This window comes from Chiloscyllium plagiosum, chromosome 12 (genome assembly GCF_004010195.1).
Source record: "Chiloscyllium plagiosum isolate BGI_BamShark_2017 chromosome 12, ASM401019v2, whole genome shotgun sequence".
NCBI classification, from domain to species: domain Eukaryota; kingdom Metazoa; phylum Chordata; class Chondrichthyes; order Orectolobiformes; family Hemiscylliidae; genus Chiloscyllium; species Chiloscyllium plagiosum.
In genome coordinates, this window is record NC_057721.1 from 1,078,539 (window position 1) to 1,089,322 (window position 10,784).

Genomic DNA, 10,784 nt, shown 5'->3' on the forward strand with positions numbered 1-10,784 from the left:
AGCATTTTGGCCAGGCTGAGCTACCTGAAAGCTGTGTGGTAGCCTGGTCACGATGTTCAGTCTCATTTTCCTCCAAAAGTGCAACAAACTGACTGTGATTCAAAGCACTTGCCCTGATGAAGTTAACTATTTTAACTACAACATCAACCACATGGTTAATTTTTAACACTGACTTACACAACAATTCCTGATGTATAATACAACGCAAAAATGCCAATTTCTGTTCAGGATCAATTTCTGTCACTTTATCCTGCATTTTCTTTAAGAGTCCAACATTTTTCCCTGTTAGATTTGGACAACCGTCCATTGTCACACCCACCAGCTTGTCCCATTTTAGTCCCAACGTGTCCAAACATGCATTTACCTCCATGAACAAATCATTACCAGTTGTTGTTCCTTTCATTGACCGCATGGCTGCCAGCTTCTCCGTGATTTTAAAGTCCGTAGTTATCCCATGTACGAAGAGGAGTAGCTGGGCTGTGTCACGTACATCGTAGCTCTTATCCAAAGCCAAGGAAAAAAAGTCAAAGTTGACCGCTCTGTACTCCAGCTGAAGCTCCAGATTTCTCGCAATGTCCTCAATTCTCGTTACAGTGCGTCGGGAGAGGAGCACATTCTTAAATGCTTCCTTTTTCTCCGGGCATATTAGTTCTGCAGAGTCCAACAAGCACTCCATCAGAAAACGGTTTACTGTTTCTGTCGATTTTGTGGGATATGACATAACTTGTCTTGGCGTGAGCTGACATTTTGAGGGCTAGCCAGCAAGCATCACTTTTAGCTGCTCACGCATGCACATACACGCACATGTGCGTCCATACGTAAATAAAAAAAAGCATCCTTTTCAAAACAAAACCAACACAATTGTATTGCGTGCATGGCGTAAATACTTTTTCATTTATGTTCTAATTTAAGACTGACCTCATGCGGGCTGGACAGGAACGACCAAAGGGTCGGATATGGCCCGTGGGCCATAAAATGCCCAGGTCTGCTATTCATATACCCATCGAGATGCCTTTTAAATGCTGTAATTGTACCAGCCTCTGGCAGCTCATTCCCTCTGGCACTATCCTCTATGTGAAAAAAGTTGCCCCTTAGGTCTCTCTTATACATTTCCCCTCTCACCCTAAACCTATGCCCTCCAGTACTGGACTCCCCCACCCCAGGGAAAAAAGACCTTGTCTATTTATCTTATCCATGCTCCTCATAATTTTATAAATCTCTATAAGGTCACCCCTCAGCCTCCGACGCTCCAGGGAAAACAGTCCCAGCCTATTCAGTCTCTCCCTGTAGCTCAAATCCTCCAAACCTGGAAAATCCTTGTAAACCTTTTCTGAACCCTTTCAAGTTTCACAATATCCTTCCAATAGGAGGGAGACCAGAACTGCACGCAACATTCCGAAAGTGGCCCAACCAATGTCCTGTACAGCCGCAACATTACCTCCCACCTCCTGTACTCAATACTCTGACCAATAAAGGAAAGCACACCAAATGCCTTCTTCACTATCCTATCTACCTGTGACTGTACTTTCAAAAAACTATGAACCTGCACTCCAAGGTCTCTTTGTTCAGCAACACTCTCCAGGACCTTACCATTAAGTCTAAATCCTGCTCTGATTTGCTTTTCCAAAATGCAGCACCTCGTATTTATCTAAATCAAACTCCATCTGCTGCTCCTCAGCCCACTGGCCCATCTGTTCAAGATCCCTTTGTACTCTGAGGTAACCTTCTTCGCTGTCCACTAAACCTCCAATTTCAGTTTCATCTGCAAATTTACTAACCATACCTCTGATGTTGACATCCAAACATTTATATAAATGACGAAAAGCAGTGGCCTGAGCTCTGATCCTTGTGGCACACTGCTGATCACAGGCCTCCAGTCTGAAAAACAACCCTCCACCACCACCCTCTGTCTTCTACCTTTGAGCCAGTTCTGTAACCAAGTGGCTAGTTTTCCCTATATTCCATGAGATTTAACCTTGCCAACCAGTCTCCCATGTGGAATCTTGTAGAACGTCTTACTGAAGTCCATATAGATCACGGCCACTATTCTGCCCTCATCAATACTCTTTGTTACTACTTCAATAAACTCAATCAAGTTCATGAGACATGATTTCCCATGCACAAAGCCATGCTGATTATCCCTAATTAGTCCTTGCCTTTCCAAATACATGTAAATCTTGTCCCTCAGGATTCTCTCCAACAACCTGCCCGCCACCGATGTCAGGGTCACCAGTCGATAGTTCCCTGGCTTTACCTTACCACTTTTCTTAAATAGTGGCACCATGTTAGCCAACCTCCAGTCTTCCGGCATGTCACCTTCTGAAAGGTCTTGCTCTAAACTTTTAACCGTGAACCCTGTCCTAGGTTCGCCAAACATGTCTGTTTTCTTTCCATAAGACCATACCTAGTAAAACTCAATCAAATCACTCTTAACATTGCAAATTAAATGATTTGCGAACCTTGTTTGAGTCACCTCTCTTTGTAATGTAACCCTTGGAGTTCAGGTAACATTTGGTAAATCTACACTCTCTAATTGGCCAATATATCCTTTCTAATGACTAGTTCCCAGAACTTTCACTGTACTCCAATTGGGGTCTAACCAGGATTTGTAAATTGAAGTGTAAGTTTTAACACTTGTATTTTAGTCTTCTAGATGTAAAGGTCAACATTTCACTAGCCTTTTTGATTATTTTCTGCCTGTGTTGTGTTAGGTTCCCCAAGTCTCTTTGAGCCTTCACTGTTTCTAGCATTTCACAATTTAGAAACTACTCTGTTTTATACTTTGTTAGGATCAAAGTGAATAACCTCAAATTTGTCTCCATTTATATCCATTTGCCACAGTTATGTAATTAATGAGTAGTTCAAATCAGTAGAAGGACAACTAGAGACATTCTGCCAAATGGCATACTTCCCCAGTATGCCTATTTCAGCCATTCAGCTGATTTCCTAACCTGGTTAAAAATTGGCTTTTATTTCCATGAGTTCAAACTTTAACTCAGTCTCTGTCAAATGCTTTATGGAAGTTTATATAAATAAAAATATGCATGTGAATCAGGTAATAATCCTGAGATTATTTATCCATTCAGGGTAGAAACAGACACATCAAAGGCACATCAAACCTGGAGCACCTCAATGGCATGCACTATAAGCCATTTGGGCTTATAGTATTATAGTAGTGCAATCCAAGTCGTGTAAGTCGAAAGCCTGACATATCATTGGCTTGGTGTATTACGCTTCAGACAATTGCAGGTTGGACATCACTTTAGGTAAAGATCTTAATGAAAGCCTCAAGACTTGCAGAATATTTCAGAAGAGATTGAAGAACAGTGAAGCCAGTATATGGTTTGTAATGTTGAAATAAAAAGACAGAATTAACGAGAAAGCAAAACTTAGAAAGATTTTCTGATGTAAAAATAAACATGAAATTAATTCTCCTTAAACAGGAACTATGTTAAATAGAACTTACAGCACAGAAACAGACCATTCAGCCTCAAGTGGTCAATGTTTTGCGTCACAACACAAGCTCCGTCCATCATACTTCATGACACCAGATAAACATATCCTCCTATTCATTTACCATTGCAATTTACAAAAGTTCTAAGGTAGGAAAAACTCTGGTAACATTTCCAGGACGAAACATTTTCAATATCAACATACTGCAGTGGCGTGTGAAGAAAGAAAAGCAAGGAAATGGACTTCGTACTGACCTAGGTGTAGTCGAATTGACAGCAGTTCATAATGGAATTAAATTTGTTCAATCATTGGATTTTAATATCTATCAGTACTCACCCGCACACACCCATCAGATCCAACAGTAATAAGTTCTCCTTCATCCAGTACAAACTGATTTATAGGTCCTTGGTGACATGGCTTGCCATCCCTTCTGCTTAGTTCCACTTTGATAAGACCTCCATCCCACAACAACATATTACCCCATTCACAGCCAGACACAACCTGCAAGGAAGAAGCACATCTTCAGGCACAAGTTTAGATAGATGGAATTGCTGTCTTGGGCTGCATTTATCCATTAATCAAGATGACTAAAAGCAAGCTTGACAGATGATTTATTTAAGTTTTTCTGCAATAATTGGAGGTTGGATTTGCATATTGTAATATTGACTCTACTTCAAAAAATTAACTGCCAAGAAGATTAGAGATATTTTGAAGACATGAAAAATGTTAAATAGTTCTAAGCTCCTTTTCTAGCTCAATATGTTTCACACATTTTACTTTAAATAACAATTCATCTCCATTAGAGCATCGTTATGTAGATGTATCATCCAACTTACATTTCCAATGACTGGACTCCAGGAAAAATGGTGCATTCACACCAAACATGCTGTTCAGATGGAGTTAAGCAGTTGACAATGCTTTTGGAGACATGTTAGTTTGAAATCGTAATAAAGCTACTGAATTTTTCAACCATAAGACACTGGAGAGGGAGGAGACCATTTGGCCCATTGACTCCTCCCTGCCAGTCATGACTGACCTGATAATCCTCAGCTCCATTTTCCTGCTTTATCCCCATCATCCTTGATTTCCTTAAAGAGTAGATTCTGTCTCTCTCACTTTGAATATAATTGATGTATCTTCAAATGAGTTTTTTTTCTATTCTAACTTGAAGATGGATGAAACCATCTCAAACTCCATATTGTGCCCCAACATCTTACTGTTAATCATGACTATTATTCCCCAATTTGTCTTGTCCTCCTCCATTTTACCTTCCAGTTTAATCTTGCCCCTTCACCTTTGTTTCATTCAAAAGAAATGTGTTACATACAAATCAAATTTCTTATCTGATTCCCTTGCAGAAAATTTAGTGTAGCAGGTTACTCACTACTGTTTGTAGTGTACATTAATAATCTAGATCAGTAAGCTTGCAGATGACACAAAAATTGGCAGTGTGTTAAATAGTAAGGAGGAAAGTATTAGAATACAGGATGATGTAGACAGGCTGGACAGATTAGCTCAGTAGTAGCAGATTAAATTCAATCATGATAAATGTGAGGTGATACATTTTAGTAGAACTAACAAGACAAGGGAGAATACAATGAATAATAGGGGTGGCATGGTGGCTCAGTGGTTAGCATTGCCACCTCACAGCACCAGGGATCTGGGTTTGATTCCAACCTCAGGTGACTGCCTATGTGGAGTTTGCACGTTCTCCTCGTGTCCGCGTGGGTTTCCTCCAAGTGCTCCGGTTTCCTCCCACAATCCAAAGATGTGCAGGTCCGATGAATTGTCCATTAGGTTACCCATTAGTCAAGGGCAAATGTAGAATAATAGGGTAGGGGAATATGTCTGGGTAGGTTACTCTTCGGAGGTTCGGTGTAGACTTGTTGGACTTAATGGTCTGTTTCCACACTGCAGGGATTCTATAATTCTAGGTCCCTGGAAAGTACGGAGGATCAGAGGAAACTTGTTGTGCATGTCCATTGAGCTTTGAAGGCAACAGGGCACGTGGATAGGGTGGTTAAAAAGGCACATGGGATACTCGCCTTGATTAGTCAAAGCATTTTGAGTACAAGAGCAGGGAAATCATGATGGAGCTGCATAAGACATTGGCTAGGCCACAGCTGGAGTATTGTGTGCATTTCTGGTCACCACACGATAGGAAGGATTTGATTGCACTGGAGGGGATGCAGAAAGGATTCACGACATTTTGCCTTAGCTGAAGCATTTCAGCTTTGAAGAGCGATTAGATAAGCTTGGGTTGTTTTCCTTGGAGCACAGAAGGTTAGGGGGGGGGTCTACTTGTGTTGTACACAATAATGAAGGGCACAGACAGTGTAGATAGGAAGAAAGCAGGGTTCATAGATTTAAAGTAAAAATGCATGAGCTGCAAAGAGGATTTAAGTAAAACCTTTGTCACCCAGAGGGTATTGGATATCTGGAAATCACTGCCTGAAAGGATGGTAGAGGAACCATCACAATATTCAAGAAAGATTTTGTTAAAATTTTGAGAAGCCTTGGCAGACAAAGCTATGGACCAAATGCTGGGAAAAGGGATTACAGTAGATAGGTGTTTGACACTCATTGCAGACACAATGGAGAAAAGGGCCTTTTTCTGGTCTGTACTACTTTATTTTTATTTTATTTCTATGATTCTATGTTATGACACTTGAGAACAATTGCAAAGTACAAAGATGTTTTGAAATCAAAAATAGAGAATAGCTCAAGTTTTGCTTCATAAGCATATTTCTTTATAAACTAAAGATGTAGGACATTGCCAACTGTACCTTTCCATCTGGCAACTCTACATAACCTTCAATGTCTGTTAGTGCAGTCCTGCCAAACCTGCCAAGTTCACCTTGCAGTTTCAATCCAGTGAAGGTCTCCACCATCTTCCAAAACCTGGAGGAGTTAGAAACCAAACAATGAGGTGCCAATCTCCAGTTTACATGCTTTTTATGTACCTCATTATAAAGTTGCAATATAGTGCAATATGATAAGTTACAAAAGGATGCAAAGATACACCTAGGAACTACACCCAGAAACAAATCCTTTGGTCTGACACATCCGTGCCTTCCAAACATCTCAATCTCAACTAGCCCCATTTGCCAGTTCAGCTTCAATGGTAGGGAAGATTCTGAAACCAAAATGAAGAGTTGTTTGGGCAAATACAGGTTAATAAGGAAAACCATAATGAGTTTATCATGGGCAAGTCACGTCCAACTAACTTGCTGGAGATTTTAAAAGAGGTAATAGAGCGATGATGAGAGCAATGCTGTTGATGTCGTGTACAGAAACGTCCAAGGGCATTTGATCCAGTGCAACAAAACAGATTTGTGAGCAACTGGTGTATTGCATCCTGTTCTGGGTGTCACACTTTAGAAAATACATTAAGGTATTACAGAAGGTGCAAAAGGAAATTGTTGGAATGGTTCCATAAATGAAGAATTTGAGTTGCGATAAGCTGGAGAAAACAAAGTTAGAAAAGTTTGGAAAGGTTGGGATTGTTTACCTTGGAGAAGAGAATGCTGAGGGAGGATTTGATAAGGGATTCAATGTCAAAGGTCTGAACAGAGTAATTAGGGAAAAATAGTTTCCACACAGAGTCATAGCATCATATAGTATAGAAACAAACCCTTCAATCTGACTTGTCTCTGTCTGCCTAACATCGCAATCTGAACTAGTTCCATTTGCTAGCAGTTGGCCCATATACCTCGAAAACCTTCCTATTCATATATCCATCCAGAAGCATTTTAAATGTTGTAATTGTACTAGTCTCTACCACTTCCTCTCACAGCTCGTTCAATTCACGCACCATCTTCTCCATGAAAAGTCACCCTTCAGATCCTTTTTAAACCTTTCCCCTCTCTCTTAAAGCTATGCTCTCTAGTTTTAGACTCCCCCACCCTGGGAAAAGACCTTGAGTTCTTCCTGATCAAGGGTTTTTGCCCAAAACATCGATTTTTCCTGCTCCTCAGATGCAGCCTGACCAGCTGTGCTTTTCCAGCACCACTCTAATCTTGACTTCTGATCTCCAGTATCTGCAGTACCCACTTTCGTCTGGGAAAAGACCTTGGCTATTCACTCTATCCATACCACTCATGATTTTATAAACCTTGGTAAGATCACCCCTCAGCCTCCAACGATGCAGGGATAAAAGCCCCAGCCTATTCATCCTCTCCCTATGCCTCTCGAATTTAACAACATCCGACCTATAGAACCACGACCAAAATTCTCTACAGTATTCTAAAATTGGCCTCACCAATGTCCTGTATAGTTTCAGAAGGATGACGACACAGAGGGTATCATTTTAAGTTAATTGTTAAAGGAAGCAATGCAACATGATGAGAAACGTTTCCCCCCAGTAAGTGATTAGGTTCTGGATTGTAGTGCCTGAAAATGGAGGCAGGCTCAAAGTATTCAATTAGAATTTGGAATAGTACCTGAAAAGGAAAAATGTGCAGTGTTATGGGGAGAAGGTGGAGGGAGACAATAGATGCATTGTTCATTTGAACAGCTAGAACAAATACTCAGGCCTCCTTCTATGCTGTAACACATCATTGATTCATATAACGGCATTACTTCTGTCTAGAAAGGAGACATCTTGATATCACAATTGTGTCAACAGAGACTTTGACTATATTCCAGTGTAGACTTTGATTGGTTGCTATTTGGTGACAAACATGTGCTATAATACCTTAGCTTCTTATCTAACTGCAAAGGAAGTTCACTATCCTTGCACATCATGCCAGCTGATCTAAGCAAATCGCTGCCAACTGCAGAACAAAAGTAATGAGAAAATGCAGATGGCTTGATATATAAAATGCAGCACTCCTCTAGGGATTTGCAGAAGAGGCTGCAGTGACGTGAAAAAACCTTTTCTGCAAAAAAGGAGTAGGATGCAGGATGCACAGCCTAAAAATGCAACAGAGGAAGATTCAATCATGGCTTTCAAAAGAGAATTGGATACTTTTCTCAAAAGATCAAAAATTTGCAATACTGTGGGGAAAAGGTGGAAGATTGGACTAGGGGAGTTCCTTTTGCAGAGGGGCACCACACATACGATGAGCTGAATGGCTGCATGGTGTTTTGCAACTATTCCATGATTTTATCATGAGGTCCAAAATAACAGGGATCAGAAGTTTCTAATTCACTGAATCCAACTACACCCAAACCTCACATTCAAAAACACAGTACCACACCATTTCTCCCATCAGACCTTTAGCTTTAGCATAGCTCCTTATTGGGAATAAGGAACAGCAGCACAGGCATTTATTAATTTATTCATACACAATTATCAAACCATTGGAATATAAATATTAACATGCGATGCAATTCAGGATTAATCACAACTTAGTTTGATCACATACTTGATGTGTCCTGTGCCAGAGGTGGTCAATTGTTCATCATTTTCTGGTGAGAAGGTGGCTCGGTAAACATCCTGTGAAAATGCTTTTGAGCGCAGCACTATTCTTTCCTGCTTCCAATTCCAAATAGTGAACATATAATCAGGGTTGCCTCCTACACTGGCCAGCAGACTACCCGATGAATTAAAGTCAATAAAAGCATAAGCTTCCAAAGTTCCTCCTGGGAAGGAAGAAGACAGAGTGATTATTCCCCAAAGTAATCTCACTCATCACAAAAAATAAGAAATTTGTGCTGAGTTTAGTTGCAGTAACTTAGCAAAAGCTAACTATCTATCTCACTGGAGATATGCACTTCAAATACATGACTAGCTACATATTTTTGACTGCCACTGGATCTTAACCCTGAACAAACAATTAAACTTTTAATGACCTGCTTACTTAGACCAACCCAGATCCAAAACACCAGAATATGACACTATGAAATTTAGGATATGAACAACTGTCCTTATAAATAGTGTGGCATCTTATAAATAGCACAGTAGGAGCTGCACTATTAAATTACAAACTGTGCTTGAATTTCCTCATGGTAACTTCCTGTGTCACAATTTGTTCTGAGCAAACAAGTTGCCTGCAATTGGTTGTTCTCCACACAAACTTATTTCAAAAATCTTAAAAATAAAAAACTCATGACTTGAATCCCTGCTCTTAAAAACTACTCTATCACCCTTTCGCTCCAAAGATATTGAACATGCATCTCTTCCCCTGCCCACCTACCCTACAATCCCATGTTTGATTCTCTTCAGTTTGTCACAACATCACTCAAGATTGAAAGCACTTATCAAAATCATAAATCACACCTATGTTACAGTGACCGCGGCAAAAAAAATCCTTGCTCATCCTTCTTGACATTTGACATAGTTGACCTCACCATCTGCCTCCAACAGGTCAAGTCCCCTCCATCATTCAGCCAGATGGAACTGCCCTTGCTGGCTCCATTCTTACCCATGCACTTGTAGGTTGAGATTCACCTACAATGATTTCTGTTATTCTCCCACACTGTTTTCTCTGGAGTCATGCTTATTACCACTGTTGATCACATTTCCCATCACTCTTTTGATGATTCAGAGTAGACTGTTGGGGAAATAATAGTAATTTGTCCTGCTTTTTGTGGACAGGACATAACGGGCCATTTTCCACATTGTCAGACAGATGCCAGGTATGTAGCTGCACTCTGTAGAAGTGGGGAACTCAAGAGATATCTGAAAATGATGATTTATTCTCCGCTTCTGGCTGAAAATCATTACACATTCTTGTCATTTACACTGATGCGCTGTGCTTCCACATCATTGAAAGTCAGACTATCTACACTGCTTCCTTCTCCTCCTGTTAGCTGTTCAATTGACCACCACCATTCACAAATGGATGTGGTAGGACTAAAAATGAGATTTGGAGCAGAATTATGCCATTGGCCCTTCAAGAAGCTTCACTGTTCAATTGTGACTGATACATTTCTTAACCCCATTCTCCTGCCTTCTCCCCATAACACATGATCTCTTTACTAATCAAGAACCCATTGACCTCTGTCCTCAATATACTCAATTATTTGACCTCTAAAGCCCCCTGTGACAAATAAGTTCCACACATTCACCATAAGACCATAAGACATAGGAGTGGAGGTAAGGCCATTCGGTCCATCGAGTCCACTCCGCCATTCAATCATGGCTGATGGGCATTTCAACTCCACTTACCCGCATTCTCCTCGTAGCCCTTAATTCCTTGTGACATCAAGAATTTATCAATCTCTGCCTTGAAGACATTCAGCATCCCAGCCTCCACTGCACTCTGCGGCAATGAATTCCACAGGCCCACCACTCTCTGGCTGAAGAAATGTCTCCGCATTTCTGTTCTGAATTTACCCCCTCTAATTCTAACGCTGTGTCCATGGGTCCTAGTCTCCTCGCCTAA

General features: G+C 40.6%; 1 protein-coding gene across 1 annotated transcript in view; it reads right to left on the reverse strand.

Annotated features, from left to right (window-relative positions):
* LOC122555469 (cilia- and flagella-associated protein 44) overlaps positions 1 to 10,784 on the reverse strand; it is a 177,994-nt gene that overhangs the window by 133,445 nt on the left and 33,765 nt on the right. Inside the window, exons 6-8 of the mRNA XM_043701496.1 lie at positions 8,823 to 9,039; positions 6,240 to 6,354; positions 3,790 to 3,954 (exon numbers count right to left, since the gene is read on the reverse strand). Coding sequence (XP_043557431.1) covers positions 3,790 to 3,954; positions 6,240 to 6,354; positions 8,823 to 9,039 — 497 coding nt within the window. The remainder of the gene's footprint in view (positions 1 to 3,789; positions 3,955 to 6,239; positions 6,355 to 8,822; positions 9,040 to 10,784) is intronic.